At 48.8% G+C, this 21,835-nt stretch overlaps 2 protein-coding genes across 2 annotated transcripts in view; one reads left to right on the top strand and one right to left on the bottom strand.

Annotated features, from left to right (window-relative positions):
• LOC141056823 (uncharacterized) overlaps window positions 1-21,835 on the bottom strand; it is a 91,351-nt gene that overhangs the window by 7,399 nt on the left and 62,117 nt on the right. The gene's annotated exons all lie outside the window — the stretch shown is intronic.
• Window positions 15,051-21,835, top strand: part of LOC141056798 (zinc finger protein 316-like) — a 58,168-nt gene continuing 51,383 nt past the window's right edge. The window contains exon 1 of the mRNA XM_073553283.1: window positions 15,051-15,159. Coding sequence (XP_073409384.1) covers window positions 15,051-15,159 — 109 coding nt within the window. The remainder of the gene's footprint in view (window positions 15,160-21,835) is intronic.

Raw genomic sequence — 21,835 nt, 5'->3', positions numbered from 1 at the left:
GCAAATTCGGCCAAGGGCAAAAATGAAACCCAATCATCCTGATCAGCCGAAATAAAACATCTCTAATACGACTTCAAAGTCTGGTTTGTTCTCTCCGTCTGCCCGTTGGTCTGAGGGTGAAACGCAGAGGAGAAGGACAACTGAATTCCCAGCTTGGAACAGAAAGTCCTCCAAAATCTAGACACAAACTGAACTCCTCTGTCAGACACAATGTTCTCAGGAATCCCGTGCAAGCGAACTACCTGTTGCAAAAACAAGGGCACCAACTCAGAGGATGATGGCAACTTAGGGAGTGGTACAAGATGGACCATCTTAGAGAATCTATCACAAATCACACAAATAACGGTCATCCTTTGAGAGACAGGCATATCAGAGATGAAATCCATTGAAATATGGGTCCATGGCCTCTTGGGCACCGGCAAAGGCATCAACAACCCACTAGAGCGAGAACAAGGTTTAGACCGGGAGCAAGTCCCACAGGACTGCACAAAATTCCTGACATCACGAGACAAGGCGGGCCACCAAAAAGACCGACTCACCAGATCTCTAGTACCAAAAATACCTGGATGACCAGCCAATGCAGAGCAATGAACTTCAGACATCACTCTCTTCCTCCACTGGTCAGGAACATACAACTTTCCACTGGGACAACGCTCAGGTTTGTCCTCCTGGAACTCTTCCAGAGCACGTCTCAAATCGGGCGAGATGGCAGAAAGAACTACCCCCTCACCTAAGATGGTAGCAGGCTTGGTCACAACAGGAGAATCAGCAAAGAAACTCCTAGAGAGGGCGTCTGCCTTGACATTCTTAGTGCCAGGAAGAAAAGAGACCACAAAATCAAAACGTGTGAAAAACAAGGCCCACCTAGCCTGTCTAGGATTCAAGCGTTTGGCCGACTCCAGGTAAATCAAATTCTTGTGGTCAGTAAGGACCACGACCTGGTGTTTAGCTCCCTCCAACCAATGTCTCCACTCCTCAAATGCCCATTTCATGGCCAACAGTTCCCGATTCCCCACATCATAGTTACGTTCGGATGGGGAGAACTTTCAGGAAAAGAAAGCACAGGGATTCATTTTAGATGTCACAGGATCTTTTTGGCACAAAACAGCTCCTGCACCAATCTCAGAGGCGTCCACCTCTACCTGAAACGGGAGTGAGACATCAGGTTGCTGCAGAACGGGAGAAGTGAATCTTCGCTTCAGCTCCTGAAAGGAAGAAACAGCCTCCGGAGACCAATTCAGCACATCAGCACCCTTCTTAGTCAAATCAGTCAATGGCTTGGCAATACCAGAAAAATTAGCTATAAATTTACGATAAAAATTAGCAAAACCCAAAAACTTCTGGAGGGCCTTCAAAGAAGTGGGCTGAACCCAATCATAAATGGCCTGTACCTTGGCCGGGTTCATTTCAATAGTTGACGGAGACAAAATGAATCCCAAAAATGAAATCCTCTGTACCCCAAAAAGGCATTTCGATCCCTTGACATACAGGGAATTCTCCCTCAAAATCCAGAACACAGTCCGAACATGTTCCACATGAGACTCCCAATCCTTGGAGAAGATCAAAATATCATCCAGATAGATAATCAAAAATTTATCCACAAAGTCTCGGAATATATCGTTCATGAAGCACTGGAAGACAGAAGGGGCATTACCAGGTACTCAAAATGTCCCTCCGGAGTATTAAACGCCGTCTTCCATTCATCCCCATGCTTAATGCGAATAAGATTATACGCCCCCCTGAGGTCAAGCTTGGTAAACCAGCAAGCACCTTTAACTCTGGAGAATAGATCAGAAATCAGGTGTAACGGATACTGATATTTAACAGTAATTTTGTTGAGGGCACGATAGTCAATACAAGGCCTTAATGAACCATCTTTTTTAGCCACGAAAAAAAACCCAGCACCAAAGGGTGAAGAGGATGGTCTAATATGACCCTTCTCCAACGACTCCTTAATATAGGATTGCATAGCCTCGTGCTTGGGTACAGATAAATTGAAAAGCCGACCCTTGGAAAATTTACACCCCGGGCTCGGCTCAATTGCACAGTCATAACTCCTATGAGGAGGCAAAGACGCAGACTCATTCTCACTAAATACATCATAAAAGTCAGCCAAATAGTCAGGAACATCATGCGACTGGGGAGAGGTGGAGAAAACAGGAGCATCACTAAGGGCACACCGACAACCCCAACTCACCACAGACACAGATTTCCAATAACGTTTAGCAAAATCCAAGTCCATCAGGTTCAGAGCTGCTCCCAAATCCACAAAAGCCTTGGCAGAAAATGTGGACAGGGAGCAGATCAGAGTAATTGCCAGAAGAAACTTAGGTTGAACACCACCCACAGAAAACGTGTGAGCACAACGTTTCTCTCGTTTAGGGCAGACAGAAATAATATGCGAGGCATCTCCACAAAAAAAACACAGCTTATTACGCCTTCTGAACTCCTGACGTTGCTCCCTGGACAAAACTCTATCACATTGCATAGGTTCAGACATTTGTTCAACAGGTGGCAACACCTCTCGTGCAGTCTTGCGTTCACGCAAACGCTGATCAACCTGAATGGCTAATGACATAGAATCGTCAAAACCAGAGGGAACAGGAAATCCCACCATAGTATCTTTTACGGTTTCTGACAAACCTTTCCGAAAGAGAGCTGCCAAGGCATCATCATTTCAGGTAGTAAGGACCGCCCACTTTCGGAATTTTTGACAGTACAACTCTGCAGAATCCCGACCTTGGCTCAATGCCAACAAGGCCTTTTCAGCCTGATCAATAGCATTGGGTTCGTCATACAACAACCCCAAGGCTTGAAAAAATGCATCCACATTATTTAGAATAGGATCATCAGGTTTCAAAGAAAACGCCCAATCCTGGGGATCGCCGCGCAGCAAAGAGATGACAATTTTAACCCGCTGCACGGAGCTCCCCGACGAGTTAGGCTTCAAGGCAAAAAATAATTTACAATTATTCTTGAAATTCAAAAATTTAGACCGATCCCCAAAAAACACATCAGGAGTAGGGATCTTTGGTCCAGCAGCATGTGAATGAGTAAGATAGGCGGAAATTCCCCGCACTTCCGCAGCAAGCTGCTCCACACGATCAGACAATTGCTTCATCTCCATTGAGAGAAAAAAAAATTCCCCCTACGGCCTCAGAGATATAGAGGAAAAAATATACACAAAGAAATTCTGACACTTTTTTTTTTTCTTACAATTCTTTCCTCCTATTGAGTACCCTAGGATCTGCGGTATGGCTGGTGATTCTGTTATGGATGAGTCACCGAAGGAGGAAAAACAGGCCCTGAAGCCGCTAGGCTTCAAAAAGACTATATCAGCACTCAGGTAAATTCTGAAGACAGAGCCAGAGATCAACAGATCAGAGACAAAAATGGAATTCAGCTCACCCCCGGCCGGGGATGGCTGAACTCCATAAAACAAGGCAAACAAAACCAGAACTAAAGAGTACAAAAGGCAGAGCAAAACTTAGCTTTGAGAAGCAGAAATCAGACTGGTCTCCAAGAATCCAGCAGGAAAATCACCAGCATTGCAGCAGGGCATCGGCTGCCTTATATCCAGTCATCAGTTCCTGTGACCCAGTCATCATCTACCTGCTCAGCTGTTTGGTAATCAGCCTCACTACCTTCCTTCGCCAGAAGAGGGAGTTCATCAGACCTCACTGGTGAAGGGAAAAATGAACACAACACCTCCCTGTCACTTGACTATCCCCTCTCCAGTCCATTCTTAATGCAGCGGCCAGGGTCGTCCATCTGGCTAATCAGTACTTGGACGTGTCCGCTCTTCGTCAGTCATTACACTGGCTGCCCATTCATTATAGGATCCAATTCAAAGTACTTGTTCTCACCCACAAAGCTCTCTACAGTGCGGCCCCCCCCCTACATCTCCTCCCTCATTTCTGTCTATCGGCATAGCCGATCGCTGCGCTCTGCAAACAACTTTCGACTTACCTCTGCACTAATCCCACTCCCGACTCCAAGACTTCTGCATGCTGCTCCTATCCTCTGGAATGCTCTACCCCAAGAAATTAGGACTAACCACAATTTGCATAGCTTTAGGCGCTCCCTCAAAACACATTTGTTCAGAGTGGCCTATCACATTCACTAATCAAAGTCATTCTATGTGTAAGTGTGCGTGTGTAGCCCATTCACTATCTCTATCCATCCTTCACTCCCTCAAAATGGCTGGACCTTCATTGTAAAAACACAAATGTAAATACACACCTGTACTTTGTATCTCCCTCACCTCATTGTAGATTGTAAGCTCTCACGAGCAGGGTCATCTTATTTTGTCTTATTCTGCTTTAATTATTGTATTGTTAACATTGTTACTTATGACTTGTGTTTTGAAACTGTTAAACTGCAAAGTGCTGTGGAATATGTTGGCGCTATATAAAGATTATTTATTATTACACCATGGGGGGTGCTGTGCTGTATACCATGCTGTGCTGTATGCCATGGGGGGTGCTATGATTGGGTCACCGAGGAGGAGAGCAAGCCCAAGCTAAGCCCCAGAAAACCAGAGAGGTTGGTAACTATGCGGATTGCAGACCCCGATCCTATCCACACAACTAGCTGTAGCCGTGGAGCGTACCTACGATGATCCTAGACGCCTCGGCACAGCCGGAGAGCTAACTAAGCCTAAAGCAAGAAAGGGGAAATCTAAACTGCCCCAGAGCAAACCCCAAAGGAATAGATAGCCCTCAAACATATATTGTCGGTGAGACAAGATGAAAACACAAACGCAGGCAGGAAAATAGACTGAGCAAATGATGGGGCCCACACTGACTAGACAGGACAGGAAAGGAAAGACGCTGTCTGCAATCACGCAAAAAGCCCTGCAAAAAGTCCAACACGTCTGATGCAAAAAAACACTGAAGTCACACGACTTCACCCACTATATCAGCACTCTGGTATATTCTGAAAGCAGAGCAAAAAGAGGCCAATCTAATAAGGGACAAAAACAAACTGGCACAAGCAGTAACATATGGACGGTGATTCAGCACAGCCCCAGCCGGAGCTGGCTGACCTGCACAAAACTGAAATAGACAAAACCAGATCAAATTTAAACAGAATAGCAAAAGAACACTTAGCTGAACATGCAGGGACAGAGCTGGAAACATCAGACCTCAGGAGGCAAGAAGAAAATCACCAGCAGGGATAGAGGGAGTCGGCTGTCTTAAATCCCAATCTGAAACCCCAGATCTCCAATCGTCGTCCTCATTATCAGGTGGCAAGCCTCTGTTAATCAGATCAGCTCCATTACCTCCAGTAACCACCAGAGGGAGCCCAGAAAGAGAACTCGCAATCCCTCTGTCAAACTGACCAGCTCCACTACCTTCAGTAATAACCAGAGGGAGGCCAGAAAGCGAATTCACAACAGGGGGTGCTGTATACCATGGTGGGGTGCTGTGCTGTATACCATGTGGTGCTGTGCTGTATACCATGCGATGCTATATACCATGAAGGGGGCTGTATACCATGCGATGCTGTATACCATGGGGGTGCTGTGTTGTATAGAATGGGGGGTGCTGTAATGTATACCATGCGGTAATGTGCCGTATACCATGTGATGCTGTGCTATATACTATGTGATTGTTACATCGCTCCGCCATACTCACCCGGCCTCCGCTCCCACGCCGCAGTTGGCCTCCGCTCCCATGCCGCAGCCTCTCTCCACTCGACGGCCGCGGCGGTCACCTGAGACGGGCTCGCGACCGATGCCGTCCCTGCATGCTATGCGCATGCACCATAGGCCGCGCCTCCTTCCTGCTTCTTATGCTCCGGCTGTGCCCTGACCCGGAAGCACCTTTGGACCAATGGTGGACCAGACGGGGCCATATCAGGCCGCTTTCCCCTGAGGGAGGCGCCTGATCGTTGTGTTTCCTAGCACTCTGGCCTCGCTACATCGTGTGCGCTCTGCTCCTGCAGTTCCGTTCTCGGCTGCTCCCTGCAGCAGCTTCTCAGTCCTGCTACCCGTGTTCCTTGTTCTCTTCTGCAGTTCTGTCTCCTGTGTTCCTGCTCCAGTCCTGTCTCCAGTGTTCCTGCCATCCTACTCCAGTCCTGCCTTCAGTGTTCCTGCCGTCCTACTCCAGTCCTATCTCCAGTGTTCCTGCCGTCCTACTCCAGTCCTGGCTCCAGTGCTCCTGCCGTCCTACTCCAGTCCAGCCTCCAGTGTTCCTGCCATCCTACTCCAGTCTCAGTCTTACTCCGATCCATCCTGAGCCGCCCCTCTTGGTACCGGCTACCGTGGTACTCAAACCCCTGGGCCTGCTCCTAACGGTCCCTGTATAGGGGTCGGTTCCACCTGGCAGCTCGCCCGGGGTCCCTCGGTGCCACGGTCCAGAGGGTCCACTCCCGGGGTTTCCTGCTCCAGACCACTCACGCTAACAGTGATGCTGTGCTATATACTATGCTGCTGTGTTATATACCATGGGGGGTACATTATATTCTATGGGGGAGGCTGTGTTATATAATATGAGGGGCGGCATTATATTCTATGGTATAGCAAGTCAGACATCTGCCCTCTGCTCCTTTCATTCTCTATGTGGGGGTGGAATTATGGGAACGATGGGGCTGTGGACAGTTCGGGGGATGGAGGCTGGTCTCAAGGGGGCCCCAAAAATGTTGCCAGTATGGGGTCCCCGAAACTCCTAGTGGCAGCCCGGGGTGGGGGGGCCCCATTTGAAAGTTTGCATAGGGGCCCATAACTTTGTAGTTACACCATAGCTTTTTAACCATGCTTCCACAGTATTTAAGAAAAAGTAAAACTCATGAAATATATTTTTTATTTTAGGATATTTGTGTTTTTTGCTTTCTCTGGTTAATGGTCATGTGTTAATATGCACTTACATTGTGAATACACATTAACTTACTTTCTCAGTTCAGACTCCAGTTTTTTGTTTTTTTTTTAACTCATGAAATAGGCCTGGACAGGAATTTTGGTACCCTTAACTTAACCGCTTTGTGACCACCAAGAGTAGATAAACGTCGGCGCTAGCAGGACTTTGTGCACCGCCGACGCTTGTCAGCGGTTTTGTGCTCATCGGGCCCCCCATGTACCTTATAACTGGGGGATTCTGGCACACAGCGCTTCCTGTGACCCCCGACCTCATTGAGACCTGATTGGTTCAGGTCCTTATGACGTCAGTGTCACACCAGCCAATGAGACAAATCACTAGATAAGTTTGTTGTAGCAGCAAACTTTTCCGGGCAATCTGCCTCAGATCTCCTGTCAGTGAGACATTAGAGGAGAAACAGTGTTACAAGTGCTGCTGCAAACAGCTGTGTCAGTCAGCGATTTTACTATAAAGTAAAAAGAAACAGATAAGGCATGTTAGAGTTAGTGCTAGAGTTAGGGTTAGTGTTGAGGCTAGAGTTAGGGTTATTGTTAGGGTTACTGTTAGTTACTGTTAGGGTTTATTCTAAAGTGCGGCGGTGCTTTGTGCTGCGTGGAGAGCTCCGCTGGCATTTTGTCATAGCCTGGAGACCCCCGCAATTCCATTGCTGGGATGCGGTGGTCTCCGGAAAAATGGCCGCCGTGGGCGGCGCATGCTTGGATTCAGATCTCTGCCACCGCATCGCAGCAATGGAGCTGCAGGGGCCTCCGGCTTTGACAAAATGGCGGCATAGCCCCCCCACGCAGCACAGAGCACCGCCGCCCCAGCATAGAGCGCTGCCGTCACCCCAGCACAATGCGCTGCCGCCCCAGCACAAAACACTGCCGCCTCCCTAGCACAGAGCGCTGCCGCCTCCCCAGCACAGAGCGCTGCCACCCCAGCACAGAGCACCGCTGCCACACCAGCCTGGGATGGGATTTTCAGGAGGCCACCGCATCAGCGTGGGCCACCAAACAACCTCTGTGACCACTCTTGCACCTGTGCTGATCCCCCCGATAAGCTGAATTCAGACTGTAAGATGGACCCCCATTTGGCACATTTTTTCCCCTATTTTCCTTTTGAAAATTTGGGGTGCATCTTATAGTCCGAAAAATACAGTAATTATTTTTTCTTCACTGCCCAATGGTATAATCTTCTATGGAACATCTGTGGTGTCAGTATGCTCACTGTACCACTAGAAGAATTCATTCAGGGAAGTATTTGGAAAAATGTAGTCACTTTTGGGGGCTTATGCTGTTCTGGCACCTCAGGGGCTCTGACAATGTGACATGTCACCCACAAACAATTCCAGCAAAATCTGCTCTCCAATATGGTGCTCCTTCCCTTCCAAGCCCTGCCATGCGGCCAAACAGTAGTATTCTTCCACATATGGGGTATGGGCGTACTCAGGAGAAATTGCTCAACAACTTTTGGCGTCCAATTTCTCCTGTTACCCTTTGGAAAAAAAATGAGGGTGAATAGCTTAGTTACTCACCGATAACGGTGTTTCTCGGAACCCATGATAGCACCATGGAGAGAGGGGATCCGCCCATCAGGTACAGGAACCTACAGATAAAAAGGGAGGCACCTCTCCTCCGCCCCCAGTTGGTTACAGAGCATCAGAGGGTCTCCAGGTTAGTTAACAACAAAAGAATATACATAACATTGTAATGTTGCAAATTATCAAGAAGCACCGTGTCTAGATGAAAACCAATCTACGAACAGTAAAACGTGCTCACCGCACGCATGAAGGGGGGGAATAAGCGGGTGCTGTCATGGGTTCCGAGAAACACCGTTATCAGTGAGTAACTAAGCTATTCTCTCTCACCCATAACAGCACCACGGAGAGAATTTCAGAGATTTGTAGCTTAGGGAGGGACCACAGCCTGAAGGACCCTTCTCCCAAAGGTCAGGTCAGACGTAGAGGCTAGATCTAAACGTAAGACAGGATGTTGAGAAGGCCGAACTTTTAAATTCCTATTTTGCATCTGTTTTCTCTCAGAAAGGAAATGTGACATCAACTGTTCTTCACTGTCCTATTAAGGGAATAGAAGAATCCAGGATATCTATAAACAGAAAGATAGTGAGGAAACACTTAGCTAACCTAAATGAATTCAAGTCTCCAGGTCCAGATGAATTACACCCCAGAGTACTGAAGGAGATAGCAGAAGAAATTTTTGAACCCTTCTCCATAATCTTTGAAAATTCTTGGAGAACAGGAGAAGTCCCAGAAGACTGGAGAAAAGCAAATGTTGTTCCTATCTTCAAAAAGGGGAAGAAGGTGGACCCAGGCAACTATAGGCCGGTGAGTCTGACTTCTATACCAGGAAAAGATCTTTGAACAAATTATTAAACAACATGTATGTCAGTACCTGGATAAGAATGAAGTGATTAAACAGAGTCAGCATGGGTTTGTAACTAATAAGTCATGTCACACTAACTTAATTTCCTTCTATGACGGAATCACTGATTGGGTGGATCAAGGAAATGCTGTAGATATAGTATATCTTGACTTCAGCAAAGCATTTGACAAAGTATCTCATATAATCCTTATTGATAAAATGGCTAAGTATGGAATGGACAAGGCAACTGTTAGGTGGATTCATAACTGGCTTAGTGATCAGACCCAAAGAGTGGTTGTAAATGGCTGCACATCCAGTTGGAAGAATGTCTCAAGTGGGGTACCACAGGGCTCTGTCCTGGGCCCTGTATTGTTCAACATCTTTATCAACGATTTAGATGAAGGAATTGAGGGTAAACTGATTAAATTTGCTGATGACACAAAGCTAGGAGGGATAGCTAATAATAGAGAAGAGAGAGAGGATTCAAAAAGATATAAATAAACTGGAGAAGTGGGCAGCAACTAACAGAATGGTTTTTAACAGGGAAAAATGCAAAGAATGGGAGGAATAGGCCTAAGCAACAGCACATGTGAAAAAGACTTGGGTATACTAATAGATCACAGACTGAATATGAGTCAACAGTGTGATGCAGCAGCAAAAAAAAACAAATGCAATTCTAGGATGTATTAACAGAAGCATACAGTCTAGATCACGTGAAGTCATTATTTCCCTCTACTCCTCTTTGGTCAGACCTCATCTGGAATATTGTGTCCAGTTTTGGGCACCATATTTTAAAAAAAGACATCAACAAACTGGAACAAGTTCAGAAAAGAGCAACCAGAATGGTGACCGGTCTGCAAACCCTGTCTTATGAGGAAAGGTTGCAGGATTTGGGATTGTTTAGTTTGCAAAAGAGAAGACTGAGAGGAGACTTAATAGCTGTCTACAAATATCTAAAGGGCTATCACATTGTAGAAGGATCAACTTTATTCTCATTTGCACAAGGAAAGACTAGAAGCAATGGGATGAAACTGAATGGGAGGAGACACAGATTAGATATTAGAAAAAACTTTGACAGTTAGAGTGATCAATGAGTGGAACAAGCTGCCATGAGAAGTGGTGAGTTCTCCTTCAATGGATGTCTTCAAACAGAGGCTGGACAGACATCTGACTGGGATGATTTAGCGAATCCTGCTTTGAGCAGGGGGTTGGACCAGATGGCCCAGGAGGTCCTTTCCAACTCTACGATTCTATGATTCTATGATAGTGTCTGAAAAAGGTAGAAGGTGATGACCAGGTGGCCGCCTTACAGATCTGTTCTATAGATACCTCCGATCTTCCAGCCCATGAGGTCACCATCGCTCTTGTGGAATGGGCTCTCAACCCTTCCGGGATGGTATTTCCACTTGATGAATATGCCCTGGCAATCGCATCCCTTATTCACCTTGCCAGGGTACTCTTAGATGCTTTGAGTCCTTTCCGAGGTTCCTGGAAACACACAAAGAGAGAGCCTTCCTTCCTACATCCTTTGGTGGCCTCTAAGTACTGAACTAGGCACCTCTTTACATCTAGGGTATGAAATCTTTCCTCTCCCCTATTCCTAGGGTTTGGGCAGAAGGAAGGAAGGACTGCCTCCTGGGACCTATGAAAATGTGATGCTACTTTAGATAGATATGCCGGGTCAGGCTTTAAGATGACTCTGTCGTCTAGTATTTTAGTAAACGGTGGCGCCGCTGATAAAGCTTGAATATCGCTCACCCTGCGAGCCGACGATAGCGCCACCTGAAGCACGGTTTTTAATGATGATATTTAGGGGTACTGACTGGATAGGTTCAAACGGGGGACCTGTTAGTGCGGGTAATGCGAGATTCAGGTCCCACAATGGTAATTTCAGGCTGACTATTGGCCTGGACCTGGTTGCGGCCCTAATAAACCATGTTACCCCGGGGCTGCCTGCCATATCCTGGTTATAAAGGGCACCTATGGCTGCTATCTGTACTTTCAGTGTGTTAACCGCCAGTCTCTGCTCTAAGCCCCTCTGCAGAAATTCAACAATTCTTTCAATCTGGACCCCGTCCTGAACCCTTGTCCCGGAGGTGGACAGAAATTTCCTCAAAGTTCTCCCATAGGCTCGTCGTGGTCGGTTGCCTACTCTTTTGTAGTGTAGAAACTAGGCTTTCGGAGAACCCCCTTTTCCTCAGCAGTGCCCTTTCAAATTCCATGCTGTCAAATGGAGGTTCACTGCCCGAGGGTGTAACCTTGGTCTCTGAGACAGTAGGTCTGGGAGATCTGGTAAGATCCAGGGGTCAGTTATCGAGAGCATTCTCAGCCAGGAGAACCAAGTTCTTTTTGGCCAGCAGGGGGCTATCAGTATCATTCTCGACCCATCCTCTCTGACTTTCCTTATGACAGCCAGAATGAGAATGATCAGGCGAAAGGCATACGTTAGGTTCTGTGTCCACGGGAGCATCAAGGCGTCCAGGGCCCGAGGATTCCCCCTGGGGTCTAGGGGACAAAATGCTTCCACTTTTTGTATTTTTGTAGTCGGCAAACAGATCTATGTCTGGGATTCCCCACATTTCCACCATCTGCCGAAAATGGACTGTTTTAAGGCTCATTCTCCCTGGCGCAATTGAGTGCAACTCAGAAAGTTTGCTGTCTGGTTCTCTGTTCCCTGTATGTGCAGTGCAGGAAGAGATAGTAGGTTTATCTCGGCTAGGGTGAGGATTTTGGAGGACGTGTTCATTAGGGCTCGGGACCTGGATCCCCCCCTGGTGATTTATATAGGCCACTGTCACTTGATTGTCCGAAAATATGCGGACATGATGACCTTGCAGCATGGATAGGAAGTGTGTTAAGGCATAGCCTACTGCCCAGAGTTCCTTTTGGTTTGAGGAGGCTTCTAATTCCTGGCCTCCCAATTCCCCCTGAGCCACCCTGCTGTTCATGTGTGCTCCCCATCCATTGGGACTGGCATCCGCGGTAATTATATGTGATTTTTATTACCCACGGAATCCCTTTGGATAGATTGTCTGTGTTTCCCCAACAGGCTATTTAATGAAGTTTTGGAATCTAGGGTAATGCGACCATCTAAGTGACCTCCTAATGCTAACTGGTTGGCTAATACATCCCATTGGAGATCTCTCCTATGTAGCTGTGCCCATTGGACCGCCGGCAGGCAGGCGGAGAGAGAGGAGAGAGCCTAGTAGTGACATTGCTTTTGTTAGTGTCATGGAAGGGTTCTGAATCGCCTTTGCTATCATTTGAGCAATTCTCTCTTTTTGTGGTCCGGGAGGTAACACTCTTGGGTGTTTGATTCCAGTGTTAGTCCTAGGAACTCCTGAATTTTGCTGGGCTGCAACCTTGATTTTTTCCAGGATTAGAAGCCAGCCGAGGTTCTGTAGAGTGTTCATCACTCTGTCCCTCCGTTCCTTGCATTTTGAGCCGAGTCGCTTGCTATTAAAAAGTCGTCCAAACATGGAATTATTAATATGTCCTGCTGCCTTAGGTGGGCCATCATTTCTGCTACTAGTTTCGTGAAAACTCGTGGGCTATAGATATTCCGAACGGAAGGGCCCTGTATTGAAACTCATCTCGCCATTTATAGAGACCGGCAGTCTGAGGTATTTTCGGTAGTCTTTGTGGATGGGGACGTCATAGTATGCGTCGCTGAGATCTAATACTGTCATAAGGCAGTGAGGGAACAGGATTTTGGTGGTTGACTCCATTTCCTCCTTTCTTTAGTAAACTTAGGACCTCATTTCCAAGAGTTTTTTGTTCTCATATAGATCTTATGGAGTATGGAGTTACCACGTATTTTTGAGGTGTGTGATGAACAGCCCACAGCTGCCACCAAATATGACGAACGGGGGTCCCGCTGCCACCAAAACGTGACGGACAGCAGACCCTGTGTCACCAATTTGTCACAATCCCACCACTGACACGGGTGTATCAATGGACGGAGGGACGCGACACACTGCCGGCACACGGCTATCACAGGCACAGTGGGGGCTTATCTTAGTTATCCCACCACTGGCACCATGTGACCAAAATGCAGCAAACTAACCTTGCTCTAACAATTTACCGCAGGGGGGGTTATTTTGGATGCCTTCACCTCTGCTAACAACCTTCCAAGAACTGCGAGGATTTATGTATAGCCCACTTTCTCAGTTCCACTTTGGAACTCGCAGCTCTCCGGCGCCCCCCTTACCCTCAGGTCAGTCAGGGAACTGCACCTAGGATAATTAGTCGCCGGACGGGCTGCTTGTTGTGCACTGGCCTCTAGACTACTGCAGTAAGGAATTATCAATGCTGTGGCCGCAGCCCCTCATTCAGCAATATAAGACCCTTCTGTACTGCCAGCTAGTCTCGCCAGCCGCGCACACCACGCTGCCACCAGCCACACTTTACTTAATCACAGAGTTAATTAAGAGGGTCCGTGACAAACCCCAAATTAGTAGCGATTATCTAAATAAGGCATATAGTTCGTTTCTAAGAGCATGAAGACAGACTGAATTATTATATCATTTATTCCCCAAAATGAGGGCAGTGATTATATAGATAAAAATTGCTATAAAGTTGAGACATTACATATGTACAGATACAAGTATAAAACAAAAGTGGATGAAAACAGAAAGTACACTCACGGTTGCTTATGAATCTTTAGGCATCCCATGTGGCTGGAGGGGGAGGGGCACGTAACCAAACGTCGCCACTCATCGGCACGTCTCTCTGGCATGAGGACTTCAGCTGCTCTGAACTGGTTTTGCCAAGGGAATGCCTTATAGCCTCTGCTGTGTGACATCACGGAAGGGGCAGTCTGGAGAGGGTCTGCCCCCTACTCTTGGATTTAGAATCAAACTACAAAACTTAATATAACTGTATCTCGCAGGAGGAAGTTCGCACAAACACGCACATGGTATCATTCTTTGTAGTTTGTTGATTACAATAATTCAAGACCAAATATGCAGTATTTCGGACACACCGTTTAGAAGGAATCCATATCTCATTTTCTAGAAGTACGAGAATCGTGAAACTTAGGGGTTTAGACAGCTGGCTTTGTGCCCTTCGCAGAAATGTGGGTTTTATATCTCTGCTGCGTATTGTTTTTACGGTACAGTCTCTTTAATATCACCCATAGTTTCATTCAGCCACAGATCTGAGAACAAAGGAACATCTTTTCCACTAGCTTAATTAACATTCCTAGATCACAGGAAATGGACGGTTTCAGGTTTCACAGAGCTGTGCCCATGAAGACACTGGTGTGTGTGTGTGTGTGGGGGAAGAGAAAGGGGGGATTTGCAGCAACATGGCAGGCTGCAATGTCCTGATAAGAAAATGGGAGACTTCTAGAAGGTTCCAACAGAAAACATCATATTTTGCAGACATTACATTACAGTGGGAGAGAGAGAGTCTATCCTTAGGCCCGAGCCAATCAGACTTACCAACCAAGGGCTGTTCGAGATTTCCCTCCAAGCTGGGAGAAAAAGGTTTAGACTCCCCCCCCCCATCTTGGGCAAGTGTCACCAAGAGGGTTTCTTGTCTCGGGACGAGTTACCGAAGAGAATCCCCATATCTCTCCTTCTGTCATCCTATTTCTGCTCTGAAAGAACTTTCTGTTACGAAAGGACCTCAAACACTGTAGGACCCAGATTTGGGAATCCCTTCTTTTATCCCCTGCCTTTTGGAGGATGTCATCTAGCGTCTCCCCGAATAGGAACTTCCCTTCGCAGAGGATCGACCTAGGTTCATTTTAGTTTGTAAATCCCCTGGCCAACATTAGAGCCACAACGTTCTTTGGGCTGCGTTTGACATGGCTGCTGCTTTAGATGATAATCTCACCAAGTCAGCTGATGAGTCCGCCAAGAATGCCACCGCTCCCCTTATTTACTGGAATAGATTCCAGAATCTTCTCTCTGGGTGTACCTTCCTTTAACTGTCTCTTTAGTTGATCCACCCATACCATAAGGGCTCTGGAGGTACATATTGCCACAATAACTGGCTTCAGATTTCCCCCAGCTGATTCACAAGCGCCCTTGAGGAAGGTATCGGCCATTTTCTCTAAGGGGTCCTTCAGAGTACCCTAAAAGTGTCCTCAAAGGGGAGTGCAAAACTTTTTTGAGGCCTTGGCGACAGCTACGTCTAGTGTCGGGGCTTTGTCCCAAGATGTGGACGCCTCTTCATCAAAGGGATATTTCCTCTTAAGGGAAGGGACCGTGGAGTTTTTCCACTCTGGTTTTTCCCTTTTCTTTTTTTAAGGCCCTGTATGTTCTCGTTTAGCGGGAACACTCTGTTTCTTTTGGCCCAGTCCCCCAGACATTATGTCCTGGACTGACCTATCAGGGTGAGGGACTGCCACCCCCATGGTAGATCTTATTGCCTTAACTAGCGTGTCTACCTCCTCTGGGGGAAAACAATGATGGCCTCCCGTTTCCTCGTCTGAGGATGATGAGCCGGTGACTGAGGTATGTGAGGTAACCTCCCCTGACGCCGAGACTTCTGACTGGGAACCCACTCCAGCGTCCTTCCTTTTAACTTTTTCCCCTTGTTTCAGGGATAAAAGGGCACTCTGAACCTCTGATCTGATTACAGCACTTAGGTCCAAGGCGAAATCCGGGGTTTCCTCACAAAGAACTTCCTGTATGCAGGATTCGCAGGGCTCTGCTATAAGTGGGGCATTCCCTGTTCTTTGTTCCCCCTTCTTTTTTCCCTGATAAGGGAAAAGAAGTCTATTACAATGGTGAACATTCTCGAAGGTCACTCACCAGATATGCGCGGCTGCAGGTATCGGTTCGGGAGGTGGATTCAGGTCCCGTACGGGCTGATCCAAGGATGGCGACTTGCTCCTTGCAGCCGACCTGCTGCGTTGCGTGGAGTGGCGACTGGATCGGCCATCACTCCTGTCCTGCTCTTTTTGCCGGTGATGCTGGTGTTGCTGCTGCCTGGGCTGCTGCTTAGGCTGCTGCTTGAGCTGCTGCTCCTCTTGCTGGTCGCTGTCTTCCATACTTACAGGGCGCTTACAGCCAGGAGCAATTCCAGCACTTTCATTTTCGAATTTTGCGGCGCGTGACGTCACCTCCTCTACCAGACTGCACCGCTGTCTGCCCCGGGGAGTGCGCAGTGCGCTGACTCAGAAGTCATTTGTCCATTTCTGGGGCAGCACCATATTGGTACACCTCTGTACCATGGCGCTGCCCGTGTGTGTCCCGGGTCCCCACCAGCCCCAGAATCCTTTCCAGAGCGGCGGCTCAGTCCTCTCCCCCCAGCTCACCCTGTCGAGCCCGTCGGCTGCAGCGGTGGCGGCTTCAGGAACCGACCCGCCATGACAGGGGCTTCCCCGCTGTGAGCCCCCGGACGGGACAGCCCTGGATCTCCTATTAGGTAAGCTGCTGCGGTTCTGTAGGTCACCCGTCAGGGACAGGAACCCAACCAGGGGTGGAGGAGAGGTGCCGCCATTTTTATCTGTAGGTTCCTGTCCCTGATGGGCGGATCCCCTCTCTCCATGGTGCTGTCATGGGTGAGAGAGAAGCGATCATTTTTTGAGAAAAAAATATGATTTTTTATTTTCACGGCTCTACGTAATTAACTTCTGTGAAGCACTTGAAGGTTCAAGGTGATCAATACACATCTGGATAAGTTGACATTTTGCTGGATGTAATTTTTTTCTAAGCCTCACAATGGCCACAATATTATAGGCATTATCACCAATAATATCAATGCTATTATATGCATTATGTAATAATGGGGGCAGGTCAGTGAGGGGTCAGCGACCTGTCATAAGTCAATACAGAGGAATATGTAATCAGAGCACCACATAAAGCCCCGCCCACAGCCCCGCCCCAGAGCACGAGAAATCTCATTAACTGAAAACTACAAATACAGATTAAACAACAGTAAACTAGAGTTGCCCTCATTTATGGTGGAGCATTGGATCTACTATGGATCCTGAGCAGAAGATTAGAGAAAATAATATTGCTCCCCATTTCAGGAGAGATTGTGCAGTAATCTGAATTCCTTAGGATCAGAAACAATGTAATTGGTTGTAAGTTCTATAGAAAAGGGCTTTCAATGCCCAAAGTCATTTGAACAGTTTTGGGTGGAGGAGAATGTTGTGATCTAGAGACAAAATGGTGATCATGGTAATACGGCCGGACTACACCACCGATAAAGCAGCCACAGCCGGTGACTGAGAGGAATCTGTGACGTCTCTGCATTCAGTGGTCACTACTCACCTGGGTAGTCATATGTGGGAATCTCCTCTTTACACCACTCATCATCTCTCACATCTGTCTCTGTAGTATTAATATGGGTCAGATCTTCACCCTGAAACAAATATTGTAAAAGTCACCGACAGATGGAGAAGTCCCATCTATGATCAGCTCTAATCCTGCCATCTCCACCGCTCTCATTACACAAGTATAAAACATATAATACTGGTGGATAAAACAAGACTGAGCACAAGACCTTCACAGCCGTCTACACATCATAGGGGAGATCTCCTGACACCTTCTCTCCATCTACCTGATGATCCTGAGGAGCACTGGGATCTTCTTGGTTACAGTCCTGTGGAAGAAGAGGACGGGGACATCTCTCTGGTGTTGTCCTCTTACTGGATAGATCTGGAGGAAACACATACAGGGACTGAATTCATTCTCTACATACAGATAATTATAGGCCGTGTGTATTTAGTCCTGTCTATTACCTGGAGATGTGAGGGGCTGGGGAACCTCCATTATGACGTTCTTATACAGATCTCTGTGTCCTTCTAAATACTCCCACTCCTCCATGGAGAAATAGACAGCGACATCCTGACACCTTATAGGAACCTGACACATACAATGATACCGTCATCCCCCCGATCCCTTCATAGTGTTACTGTATAATGTCCCAGCATTCCCAGCAGTGTCACCTCTCCAGTCAGCAGCTCAATCATCTTGTAGGTGAGTTCTAGGATCTTCTGGTCATTGATGTCCTCATGGATCAGGGGGTGAGGTGGAGGCCCCGTGATTGGGCTCAGGGGTCTTCCCCATCCCTCAGACACAGGGTCCTGACAGCGATCACTAGAGGTCTTCTTCACCACTGTGTAATCCTGGTTATGGAGAGACACATTAATAAATCTCACTCCAGACATTCCCAGAGTCCTCACCTCTCCAGTTCTGTCCATCTGTTATTCCCATAGATAAGAATGATGTAATGTGACGTCATCAGAATCTCTCACCTCTCCAGTGAGACGGAAGAGGATCTCTAGGGTGAGGTGTAACATCCTCTCCGCCATCTTGTCTCTGTCCATATCCATCCTTGATGGGTAAATCAGGAAAATTCTCTTCTGTAGAAGATCTTCACTGTGAGGATCCGATATTGTAGAGACCTGAATGAGAAGAAGATGATCCGATGTAACATCATAAGAATCCTGTGTAATAATACAATTACTGGAGATAATAAGGGAAACATATGAGGAGATTTATTATCTTACAGGGTTTAGTTTTCTCCCCTGACATCTACTAATAAAACCTATATATTTAGGCCACAGACAACAAGCAGTTTCCTCCTCGGAGTCGGCAGCTGAACACGTTCCTCATAGACTCATCTTCCATAACGCTAATTCTCGTCTCATTACCGACACTGGAATCGGCATTAGCAATACTGCAGGAGAGATTCATTACACGCGACATGAGAAATAACTCCTTCATGATGAGGACGACATCTTCATCTTCTACTGCGGCTCTAGAGACAGATGTGGCCAGAGTCGGTCACTGCCTCCATCCCCACCGGCCGTCTATATGAAGGTTTCCCGTCTTCCCCGCACTGGAATCTTCTATCTATATGTAATATATGGGTACAACCTCAAGAACACAGTCCCAACTGCGAGGCCTAGTGGGGGAAACATCACACTTTGGGGGGGCTTTTCTGTAAAGGGGACAGGACAACTGCAACGTATTGAAGAAAGGATGGATGGGGTCATGTACCGGGAGATTTTGGCCAACAACCTCCTTCTCTCACTAACAGCATTGAAGATGGGTGGAGGCTGTGTCTTCGAACAGAACAACGACCCGAAACACAGAGACAGGGAAACTAAAGAAAGAATAACACAGGGGCGAAAGGGTTAATAGGACTCACAGGAGGAACCGGCCCAGAAAGCAGAAGGTCCAGGAGCATCTGCCACATATATGGCTGCTCTGTGCACACAGGACCTGTGATGAGGTCACAGGAGGGGAGGAGTCAGGGGTCACATGATCAGGGGCCTCAGTGTGTGCAGGACTCTGCTGTGCTGGTTGTCATGGTGCTGGATGAGGGGAAGTTTATGTGTGGGGTCAGGAGGGGTTTACAGGGTGGATGTAGCAGAGCCGTGTGTGTACGAGGTGTACGGAGCGGAGCCGTGTGTGTACGAGGTGTACGGAGCGGAGCCGTGTGTGTACGAGGTGTACGGAGCGGAGCCGTGTGTGTACGAGGTGTACGGAGCGGAGCCGTGTGTGTACGAGGTGTACGGAGCGGAGCTGTGTGTGTACGAGGTGTACGGAGCGGAGCGTGTGTGTACGAGATGTACGGAGCGGAGCCGTTTGTCTACGTGGTGTACGGAGCGGAGCGTGTGTGTACGAGGTGTACGGAGCGGAGCGTGTGTGTACGAGGTATACGGAGCGGAGCCGTGTGTGTGTACGAGGTGTACGGAGCGGAGCCGTGTGTGTACGAGGTGTACGGAGCGGAGCCGTGTGTGTACGAGGTGTACGGAGCGGAGCCGTGTGTGTACGAGGTGTACGGAGCGGAGCCGTGTGTGTACGAGGTGTACGGAGCGGAGCCGTGTGTGTACGAGGTGTACGGAGCGGAGCCTTGTGTGTACGAGGTGTACGGAGCGGAGCGTGTGTGTACGAGGTATACGGAGCGGAGCCGTGTGTGTACGAGGTGTACGGAGCGGAGCCGTGTGTGTACGAGGTGTATGGAGCGGAGCCGTGTGTGTACGAGGTGTACGGTGCGAAGCCGCGTGTGTACGAGGTGTACGGAGTGGAGCCGTGTGTGTACGAGATGTACCGAGCAGAGCCGTGTGTGTACGAGGTGTACGGAGCGGAGCGTGTGTGTACGAGGTGTACGGAGCGGAGCGTGTGTGTACGAGGTATACGGAGCGGAGCCGTGTGTGTACGAGGTGTACGGAGCGGAGCCGTGTGTGTACGAGGTGTACGGAGCGGAGCCGTGTGTGTGCGAGGTGTACGGAGCGGAGCCGTGTGTGTACGAGGAGTACGGAGCGGAGCCGTGTGTGTACGAGGTGTACGGAGCGGAGCCGTGTGTGTACGAGGTGTACGGAGCGGAGCCGTGTGTGTACGAGGTGTACGGAGCGGAGCCCTGTGTGTACGAGGTGTACGGAGCGGAGCGTGTGTGTACGAGATGTACGGAGCGGAGCCCTGTGTGTACGAGGTGTACGGAGCGGAGCCGTTTGTCTACGTGGTGAGCGGAGCCTTGTGTGTACGAGGTGTACGGAACGGAGCGTGTGTGTATGAGGTGTACGGAGCGGAGCGTGTGTGTACGAGGTATACGGAGCGGAGCCGTGTGTGTACGAGGTGTACAGAGCGGAGCCGTGTGTGTACGAGGTGTACGGTGCGAAGCCGCGTGTGTACGAGGTGTACGGAGCGGAGCCGTGTGTGTACGAGGTGTACGGAGCAGAGCCGTGTGTGTACGAGGTGTACGGTGCGAAGCCGCGTGTGTACGAGGTGTACGGAGAGGAGCCGTGTGTGTACGAGATGTACCGAGCAGAGCCGTGTGTGTACGAGGTGTACGGAGCGGAGCGTGTGTGTACGAGGTGTACGGAGCGGAGCGTGTGTGTACGAGGTATACGGAGCGGAGCCGTGTGTGTACGAGGTGTACGGAGCGGAGCCGTGTGTGTACGAGGTGTACGGAGCGGAGCCGTGTGTGTGCGAGGTGTACGGAGCGGAGCCGTGTGTGTACGAGGAGTACGGAGCGGAGCCGTGTGTGTACGAGGTGTACGGAGCGGAGCCGTGTGTGTACGAGGTGTACGGAGCGGAGCCGTGTGTGTACGAGGTGTACGGAGCGGAGCCGTGTGTGTACGAGGTGTACGGAGCGGAGCCGTGTGTGTACGAGGTGTACGGAGCGGAGCTGTGTGTGTACGAGGTGTACGGAGCGGAGCGTGTGTGTACGAGATGTACCGAGCAGAGCCGTTTGTCTACGTGGTGTACGGAGCGGAGCGTGTGTGTACGAGGTGTACGGAGCGGAGCGTGTGTGTACGAGGTATACGGAGCGGAGCCGTGTGTGTGTACGAGGTGTACGGAGCGGAGCCGTGTGTGTACGAGGTGTACGGAGCGGAGCCGTGTGTGTACGAGGTGTACGGAGCGGAGCCGTGTGTGTACGAGGAGTACGGAGCGGAGCCGTGTGTGTACGAGGTGTACGGAGCGGAGCCGTGTGTGTACGAGGTGTACGGAGCGGAGCCTTGTGTGTACGAGGTGTACGGAGCGGAGCGTGTGTGTACGAGGTATACGGAGCGGAGCCGCGTGTGTACGAGGTGTACGGAGCGGAGCCGTGTGTGTACGAGGTGTACGGTGCGAAGCCGCGTGTGTACGAGGTGTACGGAGTGGAGCCGTGTGTGTACGAGATGTA

This window comes from Dendrobates tinctorius, unplaced genomic scaffold, assembly GCF_039654945.1.
Source record: "Dendrobates tinctorius isolate UK_male_01 unplaced genomic scaffold, ASM3965494v1 ptg000200l, whole genome shotgun sequence".
NCBI classification, from domain to species: Eukaryota; Metazoa; Chordata; class Amphibia; order Anura; family Dendrobatidae; genus Dendrobates; species Dendrobates tinctorius.
This window is presented reverse-complemented; position numbering and strand designations above follow the sequence as displayed.